The sequence below is a fragment of the Glossina fuscipes genome, unplaced genomic scaffold (genome assembly GCF_014805625.2).
Source record: "Glossina fuscipes isolate IAEA_lab_2018 unplaced genomic scaffold, Yale_Gfus_2 122, whole genome shotgun sequence".
NCBI classification, from domain to species: domain Eukaryota; kingdom Metazoa; phylum Arthropoda; class Insecta; order Diptera; family Glossinidae; genus Glossina; species Glossina fuscipes.
The window spans coordinates 818276-839343 of NW_023998465.1; the positions used below are offsets into that span (position 1 = coordinate 818276).

Here is a 21068-nt window from a genome sequence, read left to right on the forward strand (position 1 = left end):
TCCATGACATCATCCATAATTAGAGGAGCAGAAGCAGCATACTTTGCCGCTCGATCAGCCTGCTCATTTGCCAATAAACCGATGTGACTTGATATCCGTAACATTTTAATTTTTCCGTCGGGTGTAGTAATTATATTTCTTAGTTTCTTGATGGTGCTCCATCTCGAAGTCGAAGGGTTCCGAATAGCTTGTAATACAAACAAACTGTCGGTAACAATGACGGTTTTGAGTTTGCTTTTATGGGCTAGGTTCGTAGCGTGAAGGATAGCTCTGGCTTCGGCTGTGAACGTTGAAGTAGTTTCGTGAAATATGATTGAGAAGAACATGTTCTGTAGCATCTACCACTGCAGAAGCAGGAAGCAGGCCAAAAGATTTTGAGCCGTCTGTGTATAAACGATTCCAACCAGTACTTTCCAATACTTGGGTTTTTTCAGCTATTAGATTCCTGAAGACGTAATTTGGAGTATCTTCTCTTTTGTGTTTAACACCAAAAGAGCGGAAAATTTTTAAGGGAATATTCAATTCCTTTGCGACGTAGAAACAATGGTCAATTGCAGATGGGGACTTTGGAATTTTCTTCGCAATAACAATCTTTTTCACGTCATCACCGAGAATATATTTGTTTGAATTAAGAAGCTTGGGGACTATTTTAGCTTTTAACTCATAAAGTCTATTTTCTATAGTTGGGAGACCAGTTTTAATTATAATATTATTTATGGGCGTCGTCCGAAAAGCATAACAACTTGCTCTGACGGCTTGGTGATAGAGCGGTTTAAGGATGTTGATATTAGATTTGCAGCTATTGCCATAAATTATCAAAGCATAGTTAATTTTGTTTAACACAAGCATTTTGGTAAGATAAGCAATAGTGTTAATATGCGCATGGCTTCTGCAAGCAACGTACGGTATGAAATACACGCTTGTTAAAATAGAGTTTTTTAACCGCAGACAGTGTGCTTTCCAACGCTATTTGTTGGAAAAAGTGCGCCCGAGAACATGGAGCGTCTGCACATTTAGTACTGGTAAGTCATTAATTTGTATCAGTAGGTTTGCTGCATCGCACATTTGTTTTCGACAAATGTGCATTTTTTGTTGATTTTTGTATAGAAATTTTAGCCCCTGACGAGTTTGCCCATGTGGAGATCTCTCGTGCAATAGATTCGAGGATGTTGATTGCTTTCGTGTTGTCTTTTTCTTTTGTAAAAATGTATACATCGTCCGCGTAGAGACAATCTTCCACTCTTGGTACACGGCAAAGAATGTTGCTAATTTCGTTGAAGGCAATCTGGAAAAGCATGACAGAGAGAGGAGATCCTTGCGGAATGCCATTCATTAGCGGGAAAGAATCAGAGAGATGATTGTTGATTCTAACTTTGAACCGCCGATGCGGCATGAATGATTTGATGTAGTTGAAGAATTTATTTTAAAAGGAGCTGGATATAGTACAATAAACGACAATTGAAATTACTCTAACATTAGTAGAAGTGGTTGGATGCGTATATGGAACTCACATTTATTTTCAAACGCTCGCACACGATGAAGTGCTTTTCACAGACCAAAAAGGCAAGGAAGGCCTAGTGCTGGGTTAATCTACACATTCGTGTATGTTTTTTTATATTCATAGAAGTGATTTATTCGTAAGGCTGGCGACCATGAAATGAAAATAATGGGAGGTTCAGAAGAAGAAGTTGGAATGGCGATCAAAACAATACTTGGCTCCTCGATAAGCAGTGAAATAATTTAAAGCATTATGTGTCTTTCAAATCTAATCTTTCAAATATTGTTAAGCGAAACCGGATATCCGTTAAAGAGTTAGTTAGTGACATCGTACAAAAGACCAATCAATCGGAATTAAAAGAAATACAATGATATTCTTTGGAAGGCGGCGAACATTGTTTAGAAATGCATTGGTTTATACAGGCGTTAATATTACCTACTTACTTTATCATTAAATCTAATAGCAAGTCTGTTTATTTTCCAATAATTTTATGTTCCTATTATATAACGTTATTTGCATTAACAAATAATGAGAATAATGCCAATAAATTTGTAATATTTGAATATGCATTTATTATGTATATTTACCGATTATTTCTGCCATAAGTAGCTAAACGAAAAACAATAGCAATTTTAGCAAAGTTTAACAATTCTTCTAATTGAGGTAGAATAAAAGAAATATTTATGTTAGATGAAATCCTCGTGTTAATTATAATCATCATTAGATTTTCAGGTTGCATATTTTTATGTGTGGGCACAAGTTATATAACTAATTAGCGTATGCAACTTTCAGATACTTGATCACCTAATCTCCAGGGCTTGGAGTACAAAATCGGTCTGAAAAATTTGTATCGATAGGTTTCTTGCAGAGTTATTATATATATTATGTAAAGATTGCAGAGATCTTTTATTGTTATCAATGTTACGAAAACTAATTTGCTTACGTTTGACCCAGCGAATTACCGACATCACCTTTCAATCGGTTGCATTATCATCTTGACTAGTGTCTTCTAAAAGAAGCTGGCATTGTTTTGGATAACTATATCATATTTTATTGTTATTGCTAGTAACCAAAACAGTTACGTCACAAATGTTTGGGCAACGATGTAACAGCCGGTACAATAAAGCATGTTTTGACGTTTCTTTTCAATTTTAATAATTTTTAATGTTAGAATTAAAAAAGTTTAACAACGCTTTCGTGTCTTAGCTTTGAAATAAAGTATGAAATGCGTCCAGTTGTTTTTTTACAGTTTTAAGCACTATCACTCTTGACGAAAGACTTTAGACGCTTCGCCTTTAAACCAGTTCCATCCCAGACATTAAATTTATATACGTTATAGAAAGTGAAATTCGTAACACATCAGTCGATAATTTCCTATACTGCAGATCGTCATTTGTAACAAAATTCCATGAAATTTTTGGAAAAGCAGAAAACGTCAAACGACGTCATGAGAAAATTACTTTCAAAATGGAACCAACGAACCGCGACAACACCACGGGTACGCGAGCAAAGCTGTGTGAATTGATTTTCTCATTGAAAGTTACATAGAATAGGATTTTCTATCTTATAAGAATAGTATATTAGTGTTTAATAATATACGGAGCACAACATCTTTTTAACTAAAAACATCTGAGAAGCTATTTGTTAATAAATAAAATTATATGTACAACTACCTTGAATCTAGGATATTCAAAGTCACGAACGAAATACATGGAAGATAATGTTGTTGATCAAGAAAGATAACACAAAATATGATTATCTGAATCGCACTGCAAGCTCAAACATTTCGCCGATATGACGCGTACCAACCACACGTAAATGACAGCATTTAGAAAATACACTTTTATTTTATAAGTTAGTTTCGAGACCATAAACCAGTAGCCTGAATTAAAGCAAATAAAACTGTCATGTTACGCAAGCATGATTTTAATTTTTTTAGTGTAAAGCTAATTACTGATTTGATTTCGCGTAAATTCATTCCTTTTGCAGGAAGGCAGGTTTCAATCAATCGATCGCACTTGTATTTTCCGTTGTATCCCTTGTCTTTACTACGAAATATATCCGCCTGAGTAGCCGAAGGCGAGGAATCTCGACTAGCAAGTCAATGGTCGTTGGTTCGAAACTCAAATGCGGTAGAATTTTTAATAAAAGCCGATAGCCTTAGATGCTAGTGCATTTAAGAGTTTAGTCTTAGAATTTATTTCTCTGGCGAAATTAATAATAATAATAATAAATACTACGAAATATTTTGAATTTTTTTTAAAAAGGGGAATAGTTTTTTTTATTTTCGTTCAGTAGATTGACATACTCCGCCCAAAAATGAAAACTGAAAGTCAAAATTTGGTGAACTTTTCAGATCTTTTATTATAACAAATTGGTGTTTATATACTATAATACTAACAAAATAGTGCACAATAAGCAAATATAAAATGTAGTGAAATTAATGTTCTTAACCAATCAAGTAAATGCAGAGGGTAAAAGTGCATGTATGCAAAAAAAAAACACGTTTGTTAAAAATACCTGGTTGACCAATAAGGGAAAGGTGTTTAGTAAACAAAATATATTACGCTGACCAAAAAAGTTGTGTCTAGTATATATATGTCCTTGTAAAGAGAATTTTAACATATCTTGAATAAAACACCATAGAAAAGCAAGAAAACTGTCGCCGTGTCTCCGGACTTTCAACTTTCCAAAAACACATATTCTTTCTAAATGTGCTAAATTCTAGTAAAATCTTTGTTGACGGAGAAGAAATTTATTGATTAATTTTACATTTTTCGATTTTAATTTTACGAATTTACATGGAAGAACGTCTCAGAAATTAAACTAAGTATTTGTTACAGGCAAAAATTCTGATGTGATATTGCCATCATTCTGCGCTCCTTTTTTATGAGGTTTTCAAAATTGAGCATCTGAACGAATTTTGGTCAAAAATTTAAAAATGGTATCAATTTGGTAGCCATATTTAAACGTTCGTTATATTAACTTTCGATAAATAAAAATTACATGTACTTATATATTCATATAAGTAATTAGTATAATTTTGTATCCTCACCCGTTATCGTCCAGAGCTCTTTCAAGCATTCCTCGCGGCTTTTTGCTATTAAAGCTGCTTTGCTGACATTTTCCGATATTTCTATCAATGGAAATATCGTAGCGCCCATTATGGAATATATTATGACCATTGTCACCAAACCGGGTGTTGAAAATATTAGCTTAATCAAACGACTCACACATTTTTCTTCTCCCTCAACAATATCGCCAAAATGATAATTCGTCATTGTTGAATCTATTTCTGATGCTTTCCTCAGATGTTGGGAAAAGATATTCCCATTCTTATTTGCTCGGCTATATTTTTTCGAATGCTGATGAGGAATATTTTGCTTTTGATCTTTTTTTCTGTCACTGCTTGTAGTATGTTTTGAAAATTTTGATGCTCGATTAACTGAAGGTGTTGGCGTTGGCATTCGTTGCGGCTCAGACTGCTGCTCATCCTCTATTAAGCTAGAAGTTGCCTTTTCGCCGCCCAACATTTTAACCAACCAGTTTGCTTGAGTGTTTCTTTCGTGAACGAATATTCTGCCTTATATATTGAAAGAACTAATAATTTGGCAGATCGCTTCTCTTTTATCTTTCAATTTCATCGAATGGTCCAATTGAACGTTTCCTTTACATTGCCGATGTTCATAAATTTTTTTTTTGTAATGCCCCCTCTTTACTTTATCCTATTGTAGTATTTGCCGTTTTCCTTTGAAATATTAATTGCATTCGATTCAACATGTTTTCACCTGCAATTGAAAAATGATTATTATGCGTGGTACAGAAAATAAAATCCGGCAAATACATTCAATTACATTTAAAAATCCTTTGAACGCCCACAAAACTATACACTTTCGCATATTTTTTTAAGCTGTTTCAGGAGTTTAATTTAACATGGTATCTCCAAGCTTTTGAACTTGTGCTAGTTCTTAATTTTTGGTTGAATCTTTTTCAATTTCTCAAGAACAGAACACATCTTGTTGAATAAGAAAATAAAAAATTGATTTTTGGATAGCTCGTTAAAACGCTTGCACTCATCTACTAGAAGCGTAAACGTGAAAATATGCAGCTATATCTGAGTAACGAAAATAAAATTTGAATATTTATCTATATGCATTACTATTATTTACCAAACATGCATTTGTAAAGTAAGTACTTCGTTGTTGGGTTGTTGAATGAATAGAAAACAATATCTGAATCTATACATCATGACGTCAAAATATGTTTTACTTGCGGAACATAGAGTATATTATTAATAATAGTAATTATGAACGTGTATTGATATTTTATTTGCATCTTTTCAAAAAAAAATCAATTTTTAAAGCGATTTGAACCATCTCCCATACCATATCATTTCGAAGAACTTCCAACGCCATCGCCGCTATTTTCGAATTGCAATCTTTACTGTAAGACAGAGTTTCGAAATCGGGTATTTTTAATGAATTCCATTTCTAACTGCTTCATTGTTCATAAGGTAAAATTTTTTCATAGTAAATTTTCATAATAATAAGGTAATAATAAATTCGTTATATAACTTTGCGTGGATAAAATTATAGGATGCTTTTGCACATCAATTAATTTTTTTATGAAAATTATTCTTTAGAGTGAACAGCCGATGGTGATTCATTAGCGTATTATTCTAAACCAAGCCCATTTGTGTTTAAGAAATATGCTGAATTTGCCGCTGATGTTGATGTTGACTAGATCTAAAAGCGACGATTGGAAAGTTGCACTAATAAACCGTGTTTCGAAATTTCATCTTTTACCAAACCGATTAAAAATTTTTGAGCTTCTGAACGACTCAAAATTCTGAAGAGGATGACTTGCTGTTAATGTCATAAATAAATTGTATTTACTATATACTTCATGTACGGTCGTTAATAAGTGCATAATGCTTGCTTATTATATTCTGTATCGTTTGTGATGAATGGGCATATTAAGCTTGTGCACATGGCAATGTGTTTATTTACGGAAAACCATAAATGTTTATTTAAAGAAAAACATTTGATGGTTAAATCGAAATTTACATAGTTAGCTTATATTATATCAAATAACAACCTTTATAAAAGGCGATTGCATGTATTTTGATCATCGACATCCATTAAATTCGATAATTTTGACTTTTCTCTACTTAAAATAAGAGTTTCCCATTTAGTATTACTGAGTTTTTCATCATTCATTCATCATTGAGTCATTCTTGGAATGCTCAAAATTGCATTATTTGATGATGAATCAACTGTTTCCAGACGTTTGCATGCGATGGTAAAGATCCAAAACGAGGGAAAATGGATACCATACAAATTTACTGGAAATGCCTACTTTAAACGCCTTGTTTTACTGTTTGCTAGGCAAAAAGGAAGACTCTTATGTGGCATATGCTGACTTGCAATGAAAAGTGGAAGGTTCTACTATAACTATCCCACAAAAGTCATGCGTTTGTAATGTAAATAAACTTTTCTTTAAAAAAGAAATAGTTAAAAATCGAATTTCTTATCAAACATACCAGAGTAATTTCGCAAGCTATATTATTTAGGTCACTATAAAGAAAAGCAAGATATGCAATTGTAAAATAATAATATCCTGTTTGCATTGTAACACTGACATTTTCCAATGATTTTATTTGTTTTTGTTATTGTTATTCTATTAGTTATAAGAATTATATATAAGGCCCGACTAAAAATAGAGAATTAATTAGGGAGAATTAATTAAACAATCAGTAAAAGCATAGTGCATGCCTTTTTTAAGGATTACTGTTATTATTGTTTTGCTGAGATACCTGCACTTGACGTTGCGCTTCCCTAGCCTTTGCTTTTGACGAGGCTGACATTAGTAGGATAATAAAAGCAATAAATTTAAATATAATAAATTCTTTCAAGATAGTCCAGGAGATGCGTTTGCATTACAAGACTCGGCCATACGTTGTAAGAGCTGCCAAGGCTGCACTCTTGCACAAGGCTACTCTGTTACATAAGGCTACACGGATGAGAAGTTCTTCGGCACCTAGCTTATTCACTAAATGTTCCGAAATGCTGAAGAAGGTGATGAGTCTTTCGCTGCCATATAGGAAAGTGAGTAGGCAATTGTTTTTTTTTCTTTTTTTGAAAAGGAATTTTTTTTTGTCAATCGTGTTGTTCTGTTTTTGAGTGTTGGAATTTTGGAGTCAAGTTTTTTTTTGGATTTGTAAAAAAAAAAGGAAAAAAAGAAAAAATTTAAAAATTAAAACGAATGTATGGATTTTGGAATGGAATGTGCGCAATTTTATTGCGGACGCATAAGAAAGGATGGATGCCTTATTATCCAGACTTTAATTTACGATTAGCCAATTCCGGATGCACAGACTACTTCGACTTATAAGCAACTTTTTTTCTGATATATATTTTTCAGCGAGCAAGTTAGATTTTGTAAAGAGCCCTTTAAGTATGTTGCAGCCAAAGCATAATCGCTCTCTCAACACGGTATCATCATATTGCCAGAAAGGTAAAAAACATTTTGATTAATGTATATTGTACCAATTTGTTTCAATAAATGCCTCTTTCATGTGAAAAGATGATCAAAATACATCCAAGCACCTATTATATTAAGTTGTTAATATTTCCTTGCATTCATCCTCTGACATTTTTCATCTTTACAAGGCGCTTGAAATCTTACATGTATTGATTTTGTTGCATTTCTGGAGTCATATCATGTTTGTGTAGTAGTTTGTTAACGTAATTCCTCTGACAAATGCTCATCACTCCACGCCATTTAATTTAGCATTCCATTCTCTTATTGGTTGCTTTAATCCATCTAATACTTTTTTTAATTTTTCAACTTTCTTAGGATGTTCTCCATCAACAAAGTATTCAGGTTCAGTTGTAAATAGCCATTTAAATAAGCAGAACAAATGTCTATTTGATGTAAACACATATTATTTCTAACTGACAATGCTCAAAACAGACTAATTGTGGGTTACCCTACTACCGGCGAAAAAGTTTCTCCGTAATCAAAACTGAATGTTTCAACACAGGCTTTCGCAAGTAGTGGAGCTTTATAGGTCTCTAGTTTACCTTGCTAATTCTTTCTTAATGCGAGCATTAATTAAAGTCACGTACCTTTTTTTCGAAGCGGTTCCTATTCTCTTTTAATAGCTTTCACCCATGTAGGTGATTGTCTCTTCTCCCTTGCTCCTTTTACAATGTATGGCGTATATTCTACAGTTGTCACTGTGTTATACGCTTTTTTAGACAGCCCGATTTTCCAGTACGTGAACATCTTGGTCACGGTAAAGCTATATTTCGAGGTACTACTTCTCCATCCCCTTTCGGACTTTTGTAATCGTCATCTTTACTACCACGAATTTCTATATTTTTAATTTTTATTTTTTGGGTAACTTCTTTTCTTCATTGTTTAAATCTTTTAGCTTAGTATATACTTTTGATTGTTCTGAATAGTCGACCAATATACAATGTTTAGTTTTCGGTAAAAATTTTGATTTTATTTGTTTATCCATCGCAACAACATTACTGCGAAAAGTTCAAAAAGTACGGAATGGCATTCCTTAGCAGCACATAAACATTATACCCCTTTACTATTCTCTATTATGTAACGAGCTATTTGTAGTATGGTTCGATTTGCTCGTTTCGCCATGCGATTCTGTTAAGATGTATGCGTAACCGTCAATCCATGTTTTATACAATTTGTCTTTAAAAATTCGTGAAACTTTTTGTTGATATATTCTTTGCCATTATCATTGCTGAGACTTTTTTCATTTTCCAGTCCACAATTCAGCCACTTCCGTGTGTAGTTTTAATAAATCGAACGGTTTTGATTTATGCTTCAAGAAATCAGCATAATGTTTTGAAAAATCATCTATGAATGCATCCCCTTTGTTGGGCCACAAATATTTGCGTTAAAAACTTTTAATAGAGTATTTGCTTTCATATTTGAATTGACGTTAGAGGGCATAACGACCTTTGATATTTGCACCAATACCTTTAACCATGTCTTTCATTTTTAAAGTATGTTAATCCTTAGAATTACGATGTCCATATCTTAAAAGACTTTTGAAATTTTTCGACCATTATCGAATTTAAAAAAAATATGCCGTTTTGTAAAATAGCTCCAAACATAAACCTAATGTTCCCTTTAACAATAGCAGATTTATTTCTAGACAAAGTAGATAAACTTTCGCTTAGCATCTTGTCCACCGATGAAATATATGATGAATGTATTTCCGATACAAAAAGAACTCACGTAAAGCAATATCGATAGTGGCATTTTTTATTTCTATTTTCCCTGTAGCAATTGCTTATTCATCTGTTTCAAGCATGACTTCTTGAACAAGATTTTTCAAATTTAAAAAATAACCGCATATGAGACGATGCGTCACTGTCAATGATCCGCTGGTAACTGCTTCATTTCGATGCCGGGTGTGATGTCTCACTCGTCGTCCCGACGATGTTCTTTTTCCAAAATTGTACTTCTTAAACGTTCCAGGCAAATTGTCTTGAGCTACTATCGCGACATCAAAATTTTCTATTTAGCTAGGAACACTGCATAGAGACAGGACACTGATTATGTATTCCGTTAATTAGGTTTCAGATTTGAGTTTCAGTTTTGGTTTATGTACGCACAAGAGTTGAGGGGAATGCTCTCTGTTTGATCTGGCGTAAGCAAAATTGCTCACGCATTATTGATTGCTTCGATTTAATATTGGTTGTTTAGAGAAGCAGCTAAAAATTGATAATATAATAAATTGAAAATAAAATTCTTAACTACCTGAACCATAACAAAAAATTTTAAATTTGTGAAGCATAATTAAATTAATTTTTTTTCTGTTTTTTACTGCAGTTGTCTAATTAATACTCTTAACTCGCCAGTAGGCAAAACAAAAAAAAAATGTTACTAACTAAACAAGTAGAGAAATATGTACACATGTAGTGAAGAATATAACCATGGAACGGTTCCTTTGCTCATTTTATACTATTTGGCAATAGAGGAACATCGGGATTGGCGGAAAAGGAATCTTGTAAGACACAAAAGCATTCTGCAGAACGCTTCAAATCCTCTTGCGTTCTCAGAAATTGTCTAAGTAAATGATTTTATATATTTTCCAAAATCTCAAATCAGAATATACATATGTTAAGAAGATTTTTGTAAAAGTTTCGGGTGCCAAAAGAGTCTTTTGAATAGATTTTAGGAAACGTTGGTGCGAATAACTTTATTTTATTTATTCATTTATTCCACTTATCCAAGAATCTCAATTAAAACAAAATGGCAGTCGAGTTCAATTGACTCTTAAAGTAAATCTTAAATTCATTAATATTAAAACTAAGTATGAGTACAATAAAACATATAAGAAGGAAAAAAAAAAGGAAAAAAAGAAAAAAAGCATGTACACAACCAGCATAGAGCCACACCCACAACCGGTATAGGACCAAATTGCAAGTGAACACCTAAGCCATCGCAAACATGCATAAGCTTGGCAACCGATAATAGTTAACAACAATTAATTTTCGACTCATAATGACTTTTTAAGGATAAAAACTAGTTTAAGTGAGACATAGGTAAATCACGCGTATTAAGCAATGTTGCTTTAATGGACTTTAAACAGTCCGATAACGAGAATAAGCGATAGACATCATTTAGGTTCTTACAAACTACTCTGCGCTCATAATTATATTTACTTTGACTAAGCTTAATTAAGGTAAAGTGCCTAGACAAGCGCTTGGGGACATTAACGCTTATTTCACCAAGCAACGCAGGCGAGTCAATAGCACCATTTATTACTTTGATTACGAAGGAAACGCCAAGAACAAATGTTTTTCAAGAGACGGTAAGGATAACAGAAGAAACCTATTTTCATAGGGTGGAAGAGGGGCAATCGGATCCCAACCCAAATTTCTAAGGCCAAACAGCAAGAATTGCTTTTGAAGGAGACCACACAACAGAGGCATACACAAGTATAGGTCTAACCAAACACATGTACAGCCTTTTAGTAATGTAAGGATCATCAAGCTCTTTGGACCACCTCTTTATAACACCAAGCGCGGACCTAGCTTTGCCTAACGAGAGATCAATGTGCAAGTAACCTATCAAATAGAGCGCCTAAATCTGTGAACGTGTCGACGTCTGCCAACTTGTCCGAATCAATGAAATACTGAGTAATGAACGACTTCCTTCTTGCGAAAGAAAGCTTCCTACATTTATTTAGATTTAGTTTCAGAAGATTCAAAGAGCACCATTTTATTCAAATCACTTTGAAGATGATGTGATTGCGATTCTATGGAAAAGGAAAAAAACAGTTTCACATCATCAGCATACATTAATATCTCGCTGAATTTAATCACGGAGGGCAAATCATTGATGTATAAATTAAATAAAATGGGTCCTAAGTCGCTACCTTGAAGTACGCCAGACGTCACGGGGAATTCATCCGAGGTAATGAGGTTAAAAAAAACCCTGAATGATCTACCATGCAGATAAGAACTTAACCGTTACACTAAGAAGAACGGTAAGCCTGAAGCTTGGAGTTTAAAGATAAGTAGTCTATGGTTAACCAAATCAAACGCTTTGCTTAAATCAGTGTAAATAACATCTGTGCGAGAGCCACTAGAAAAAGCCTTGAAATCATGAGAAGTAAACTCTAACAAATTGGGGGCAGTAGATTTTCTCTTTTAAAAACCATTTTGGAGAGGAGAAATATACGATTTCATGGAAAAGGCTATATGCTGAGTCACAATTCGCTCGAACAACTTGGGCAAGACACTCAACTTGGCTATGCCTCTGTAGTTCTCAACAAATTGTCTACTTCCACTCTTGTGGATAGGAATAAGGAAACTACTCTTCCAACACGAAGGGAAACCACCTAAATTCAAGGACAGGTTAAAAATCCTTGAGATCGCACCACGTAACTCGATAGCGCAAGATTTAAGTACACATGATGGAATTCCATCACGTTTTGGAGCACAACAATATTTTAGACAACGCAACCTTTTAAAAACATCATCTTCCGAAATTACCAAGTTAGGAATTGAGACAGAGTTAGTTATAGGATATGGGTAGTTTGTTGATAAATCGAAGTTAGCAATCGAAAAGTTTCGTCAGAAGCACTCAGCAAACAGATATGGGATTTCAAAATCATCGGAGGAATCAGAGCCATTGAAAGAGACATGCGAGGGATATGTGGAAAATTTTCTTTTGGAATTAACGAACTTAAAATAGTATTTAGGATTAGCAGACGGAGAGGATTTCATGAACTGAAGGTATCTGCAATAAAAATGGTGGTTGAGGGTGTTCAATCTATGCCTTGCCACGGAGTAACCGAAATAGTCAAAAGAAGGACCACCTTCGAAAATTTTTTGAAAAGTTTGTTTTTCCCATTGTAATATTTAATTGTTTTATCAACCCCCCGCGGGGGACACTTGCTTTGAGGACGGGACTGCTTGATCGGAACGGATGCAGAAATAGCTTGATTTAATATATTGTAGAACGATGACAGTAAGCTATCAATATTTCCCACTGAGAAATCAAGCACAATATGAGAAAGATGTGATTTTAGCATGGAAACATTGATTTTATGGAAATCATAAAATTTATATGAAAAATGTGAATTTGGAACGTTATTGGAGTTCACCGAACCAACATGCTTGTAATGAAGGGAAATACCCAATGCTGGACGATATGGATCCTCAGTTAAACTAAACGGAAGAAAACGATTAACGCAAATCTCAGGAAAATTGGCAAAGCAAAGATCAAGCAATCTAGGGGTACCATTATATTGAACTAAATTATAATCAAATAATTCATTAAAGAACACAACGGCTTTACCAGATGTTGACGTAGGAATCAAACAGCTAGAACTATCACTGTAATACCAAGTGAATTGAAGCAAATTAACGTCGCCCAACGCAATGACTATGTCAGTTAGATTGCTTGGCCACTTCACGAATGAGGGTGGCCTGTTGCTTATATACAGAGCTTGAAACGAATTATGGAAAAGTTCCGACGTATGTAGATCCGGCTTTAACCAAGTTTAAGTGAAGACCAAACAGGAAAACTCCGTGCCCACTGCATTTAGCAAGTTAGAACGGATTTTTCAATTAAGGCCCCTAACATTTTGATAAATGAGAGAAAATGAGCCCGAAGAAATATTTAGTTTTTTAAAGGGAAAAGAGCTACTGCATTAGCATTACGGGGTCGATCCCGAGTGATAAATTCCTTAATTATGGATCCAACCAGCCACAATCACAACATCAAATCCGTATTTTTAGTCGGAACTAGAATTTTAAAAGGTAGATTGAAAAGGAGCCAATTTTAAAATACTAACGCACTTTAAGTTGACTGATGGGATAACTTTTATGTTATCAACAGATGTATCTGGTGCCAGTCTTGACACAAATATTGCTTTTCTGGGAGGAACTGCCTTCAAGCATATGTCATCTGTACTAGGTGCAGCAGGGTTCACGGATGGGGAGTTATGAGTCGGGGAAAATATAGTAGCTGTAACCACACTTGCACGAGCAGCTTGTGCGACGTGCTCAGTTTGGCGACCGGCGTTCACAATCGAAAAGGCCGGGAGGAGAGGACGATTTACTATTATCATTATTAGTTTTAGGCGATGACGCCAGAGAAGATTGAGTGACAGCAATGGGAGGAGGCACCCTTGCCACTTCAGCATAGCTCAAGTCAGAAAGACTTCCTGACTTTTTTGTAACTTTTATGTTACCGACCGACTCAGCCGTAGCAGAAACGCTAACATTCTTTGTTGACTTTAAGGAATCGCTAGCTTGCACCGGCGTAACGGACTTAGGAGAACTCAGAGGTGACGAACCACTCGCTACGCTACGAGTTGAAACTCTGTTAGCTGGAGAGGAAGATGACTGCGCAAAATAACGACACCCATCAAATCTAGTCTTGGTTATTTCAAATTTCTCCAACAAGGAGCCGAGATTTTTGCTCGAATGTGAGAAACAATTTCTCGTCTCCGTGAAGAATTTGTAGAAATCATTGTCCCGCTTTCTGCAGTCAGGAGATGACCATCATAAACCTTTAGAAGGGTCAAGGATTCCCTCAGCAGCACGGCCGATAATACCAGCACACTTTGCATGTCCAAAACGATCACGCAGCCAACAAGAAATGAATCATTTAGATTCAGGGCCTATTTTCGCACGACATGGTGTAAATAAGTAATCCATGTCCATTGAAAACAACAAAAGTAGCTTATGAAGGAAAAAAAAGAAAAAATAAAAATTTCCACAGCACAAATTTTCAGCAAATTAGAGCAAATTTCTCACTTCCCTGCCCACTGTAAATATAGAGTGAAAGCTAAAGAAACTGTAAACAAAGATTAACAGGCAAAAGGAGGGACTTTAATTACGAGGACCATTGTTGATTATACTAAACCAAAATGAGTTTTTCACATGAATGGTTATTAAATTCTTATACGTGAAAACGCGACTACAACACGCAGCCAAAGTTGCAAACAGTTGTGCACAAACTTGTTGTGCTTTTCAGGCTTTTGTGACGCGTTGTTGTATAATAAGCAATGATTGAAATGTTCCTGATATTTATTGAAGTGATCGGATGTGTAGACGGAACCGCACAAAATTAGGTTCTTAAATCGAAAAAGCAAGCATAGCCTGAACAGAATGATATTGAGTTGATCAATACACATATATATTTCTGTCATATAAATATTTGATACGCAAGATTTGAGACGACTTGAAACGCAGCGAACTTTCGATTTCGGATCAACTTATCTTGAAGACAGTATCTCCCACTTGACGCAATTAAATGACCAATTAAGAACCGGCATATCTTCTACATTTTTAAATCGGATTGTATAGAAATAAAAGACATTAAGCGTAAGTTCGGCATAAGGTTTTAGTTGATAAAAGACAAAGTATAATGCAGGGTTAATCAGATAACAGATTGAACACATTAATTAGCGGAAAAAGCCAAGAATCCCACATTAACTTGTGTTCTGAGTAGTGCGTGCTTTGTTTTTCGTCTGTGATTTTTTTTAATTGCTTTCGGTGTTTTTCGGTGTCTTTTTGTGTTTAACTCGTGTGTTTTCTGTGCTTTTGCTAAAACTGATTGTCGCAGATACGATACTTGCTTTCGTTTTCTGCACATATAATAAAAAAATCAAACAAACAAAAAACATAAAAGAAAAGTTAAATTGAAAACAATTGTCATTATCCTCAGCAGTTCCCACACCCTTTCAAGTGAGTGGATATTTACCAATTTATTAAATAGTGGACAACCATAAGGCATAACGGCGCAGGGGCCGCCTGATAAAAACTCAAATAGTTTTCATCTATTAGCAGACGTATCTCCCCAAAAAACAAAAATTAAAAATTCCGAATTTCCGGTGTTGCCAACCAGTAGCATCGTTCCTGTTAACAAAAAAAATATGTTGTGATTTCTTCAACTGCTCCTACCATAACAATTTCACAAGTCAGCCCTTTTGCTATTAAAAAAGCACTAGATAGCATTGCAACATAGATAGACTCTATTTCGATTCTACGTGATGGGAATTTACTTGTCCTCGCTGGGAAACCGCGCGCAACCGAAAACCTCATAAAATCGAAATCATTAGCTAATTTATGTGCTATTTTCGCTAAACTGCATGACAAACTGAACTCGGTGAAAGGCGTAGTTTATGCCCCATGCTTGATGCACGATACAAAAATGGAAAATGCACTATGCACGATTGAAAAACCCGCTTTCCTACAGGAAGAATTATTTTGACTTTTGACCGCTACCGGCTACCGCCAACTGTTGATGTAGCTTGGTATAAATGTAAAGTAAAATTCTACATTCAAAATCCTATGAGGTGTAAAAACTGCCAACGCCTGGGTCATACGGCAAAAAGTTGCACCAGTTCTCCATCTTGTGCTAACTGTGGTCTTCCTCCACATGCTGAAAGCTGTACGCGTAGCTTCTGCTTAAATTGCAACGATCAACACTCGCAGTTAGACAAACAATGCCCACGTTTTATACATATGCGTGAAATTCTAAAAGTCAAAACAGAAAATTACTGTAGCATGGGCGAAGTGCGATGCAAGTACCGGAAAATAAACCATCTGGAGCCCAAAGAATTAGCAAAAGAAATACTTATGCTGTTGTCGCCTCGCAAAACGTACCTAATATGCCTTTAATTCCAACTCCTTCCAATGGAAAACCTGTTCTAACATCAACCAAAAATTACATTGCGAAACGTGTTCCATTACCCGCCAAAGATAATATTGAAAAAATCAGAACAACAGCAAATATTGAAAAAATTAAAACAACACGTTTGCCTAAATGTAATAAACTAAATCTCCCAGAATCACCAGCTCTCAACTCTAGTCAATAAATTACAACCTGTAACGAGTCCAATCTTTCATCCCTTAATCAACCTTCAATTTTAAATTATTCACATGTGCCCACTCGTTGCACTTCAAATATACGCAACCACCTAAGTACAGATTATTCTGCTGGTAAAAACAAATTATTTATGCAAAATTCCTACAGCGGCCTTTTCGACAGAGACGCTGACATTTCAACTTAACCTACTTTGCACTCCATGTCACTACAATTAAATAAAGTTTTTAAAATTCTACAATGGAACATTAAGGGACTTCTTAACAGTTTTGATGAACTCACGTAAATCCACAGAAATACATCAATAAAAGTTGTCTGGAACAAAATCAACAGACCCAATGTGTCTTCAAACCTGAACGAAATTTCTGCCACCTGCACTCCCAATGGAACTTTAACTGACGCACAAGATATTTCTAATTACTTTGGACGAATGTAGTGCGAGTACTCCTCTGACAGCAACTTTTCCAGTGCTTTCATCGAAAATAAAAGGACTCCAATTACTCTTTCAAATTGTATAGACAGATGTGCCACCTTCTTGGAAAATTGCATATCCACGTTAGAACTTGGAAGTTGTCTCTCCAAATCGAAGGGGAAGAAACCTGGTCTAGACCGCATCTCCTACCAAATGATCAGTGCGCTATCTAATTCAAGTAAAGCAGCAGTTGTTCCAATTCCAAAGTCCAAAAATGTCTCCATCGCATCGGATTATCGCCCAATCTCTCTTTTATCTTGCCTCTCTATGGTATTGGAAAAGATTATGGCATCTAGATTATCTTGGTTTCTTGACTCCAAGTACCTGATAACAAAGCAACAAGTTGGTTTCAAGCGGGGTAGAGGGTGCATCGACGCTCTGTTACATATTGATTATTTCACAAGCAAAGCAATTTCCAAACGAAATCATGTAACAATTCTCTCAATTGATTTCGAAAAAGCATTTGACAGAGTTGGCCTTCATGTTATTTTAAGACTCTTGAAATCATGCAATGTTGGACCCAAATTCTTCAACTACATCAAATCATTCATGTCGCACCGGCGGTTCAAAGTTAGAATCAACAATCATCTTTCTGATTCCTTTCCGCTAATAAATTGCATTCCATAAGGATCTCCCCTCTCTGTCAAGCTTTTCCAGATCGCCTTCAACGAAATTAGCAAAATTCTTTGCCCTGTACCAAGAATGGAACATTGTCTCTACGCGGACGATGTATACATTTTTACAAAAGAAAAAGACAACACGAAAGCAATCGACATCCTCGAAACTATTGGAAGAGAGATCTCCGCATGGGCAAACTCGTCAGGGGCTGAAATTTGCATGCAAAAATCTAAAAAAATGCACATATGTCGAAAGCAGATTTGCGATGCAGGAAATCTACTGATGCATATTAATGGCTTACCAGTACTAAACGTGCAGACGCTGCATATTCTCGGGCTCACTTTTTCTAACAAGCATCATTGGAAAGCACACTGTCTTCGGTTAAAAAATTCCATTTTAACAGGGGTGAATTTTATACAATATGTTGCTTGGAAATGCTAAGCGCACATTAAACTATTGCTTATCTTAGGAAAATGCTTGTGTTAAGCAAGATTGACTATGCTTTGATAATTTACGGCAATAGCTGCAAATCTAATATCAACATCCTTGAACCGCTCTATCATTAAGCCCTCAGAGCAAGTTGTTATGTTTTTCGGACGACGCCCATAAATAATATTATACTTGGAAGTGGTCTCCCAACTTTAGAAAATAGACTATATGAGTTAAAAGCTAAAATAGTCCCCAAGCTTTTTAATTCAAACAAAGAAGAAAATTCCAAAGTCACCATCTGCAATTGACCATTGTTTGTACGTCGCAAAGGAATTAAATATTCCCTTAAAAAATTTCCGCTCTTTTGGTTTTAAACCTCCATGGATTTTGGAAGACTGCTCTTTTGACATCTCGCTGTCTATGCACAAAAAAGAAAAGAAGCTGAAAACCCCCAAGTACTGGAAAATAACGGTTGGAATCTTTTATACACAGGCGGCTCAAAATCTTTTCGTCTGCCTCCTGTTTGTGCCGTGGTAGATGTTTCAGGACGGGTTCTTTTTAATCATATATTTCACGAAAGTACTTCAACTTTCACAACCGCAGACAGAGCTATCCTTGACGCTACGAACCTTGCCCATAAAAACAAACTCAAAACCGTCATCGTTACCGACAGTTTGTCTGTATTATAAGCTATTCAGAATTCTTCAACTTCGAGGAGGAGCACCGTCACCAAATGAAGGAATATGATTACAACACCCGACGGGAAAATTAAAATGTTACGGATATCAAGTCACATCGGTTTATTGGGAAATGGGCAGGCTGATCGAGCGGCAAAGTATGCTGCTTCTGCTCCTTTAATTAGGGATGATGTCATGGAAAAGTTGCATCTTCAAAAATACATTGGAAGAAAAGTTAAAGAGAAAATTGCAGAAGGAAATTTACAATACCATCATCAACACTACTCTTCCATTAAACCTCAATTAACTCCACCTTTATATCCAACAAATGTTGAGGAAACGAAGATCCAAATATTTTCGAGAATTCGCCTTGGTCATACAATTGCAACTCACCAATGGATCTATAAGAAGTCTTCTTCCCCAATCTGCAGTTGTGAACAAACTCTCACTATAAATCACATTCTCTGCGACTGCCTTAACTTTTGCTTGGCTAGAAGTATTGCATTTGGAACGATTAACTCCTTGGACATTCTAAAATCAGCTTCAGAACAGCATATTAATTCAATATATTATGTAACGGATTTTCTTAGGTAGGGTGGAAACTCAGCCACTCCAAAGTTCGTTACAAGATAATTTATTTAAAATAAAATGCTCTGGACCTTCGGGGATGATCTTAAATTTCCTCATTATCTAATGTACATTTATTTATATTAGAGCGGATAGCCTGTGCTGCTAGTGCTCAGTCTCTCACTCTCAAGCAGTCAAAACACTCTTCAAGCAAGCCTTAACAGGTATTACTTGGACTCCACCGAGACAAACAGTAGAGAAGTGTTTAGCTAATTATAAACGAGGCCCAACAGACACCTATGATCCTGAACACTCTGGGAAAATACAAAAAAGTGCCCAAAATTGTTTTGTAAAACCAGAAGTGAGTGCGTTTTTATGTTCTCACTGTCCGTCTGTACATAGAACTTCAAAATTTTATTGTTTTTTAGGACTACGCTTGAGTGCTTCTTTAAGACGATTGAAAGTTGTAAAAGACGGGCGCAGGTGTCATTGCCGAGTTAGCTAACTTGGGAGGATTTCAAATTTTTGTTTCATGGGCACTCCACAGAGGGCTACAACTAAAAAAAATACACTTGCTTTACTTTGATAAGAACAATCAGAGCGAGGAAACCTACCAACTGAACGGGTAGATTTTAAGCAGTGGGCTACAGCCCGTTCTCCCTATGATTTCCTTCGGTGCAAAAATTTTATGGAAGACGCCAAAGATGGGTCCTACAACACCTACACCATTTTCCTCTGAACAAAGGAAAGTATTTCATTTTTTCTTACAATAAAAATGTCGTGCACATATCGTGAGTTAAACAAAACCCTTTCAACGTTCAGTTAGAGGGAGCGGTAACTTGTACCAACGAATTAGATTTGGAGAAAGCCAGAGGTGACGTCCCACACGCTACGCTACGAGTAGAAGATGAGTGTCCAATAAAGCGACACTCATCAAACCTAGACTTAATGAGCTCAAACTTTTCCCACAAGGAGCCGAGATTTCTACTCAATTCCGAGAAACCATAACGGGTCTCCGTGAAAAGTTTATAAAAGTCAATGTCCCGCTGCCTACAGTCAGGACATGACCATCTTAAGCCTTTAGCCGGATCAGCGACTGCGTCAGCAGCACGGCCGAGAATACCGGCACACTTTGCATGACCAAAACGCTCGCAGAGCCAACAAGAAACGAATTTATCCGACTCCGGGCCTGATTTCGCCCGACAAGTTGTATATAAGCACTCCATGTCCTGTCAAAAAGACAGTTGTTGATTATGAAGAACAGACACACAAACTACTAAAAAAAATCCTGAACATAAAAATTTATCAACCAATTTGTGCAAAACTTCTCTGTTAGGTTGACACTGTAACGAGAGATCACTAGCAACACAAACTCCAAACAGTAAAAAAAATAACAGAGAAAAAGAGAGAAAACAAAAAA

General features: G+C 35.6%; 1 protein-coding gene across 1 annotated transcript in view; it reads right to left on the reverse strand.

The window, feature by feature from the left end:
• Positions 1-21068, reverse strand: part of LOC119640678 — an 83129-nt gene that overhangs the window by 4483 nt on the left and 57578 nt on the right. The window contains exon 2 of the mRNA XM_038038869.1: positions 4554-5286. Coding sequence (XP_037894797.1) covers positions 4554-5031 — 478 coding nt within the window. The 5' untranslated portion in view covers positions 5032-5286. The remainder of the gene's footprint in view (positions 1-4553; positions 5287-21068) is intronic.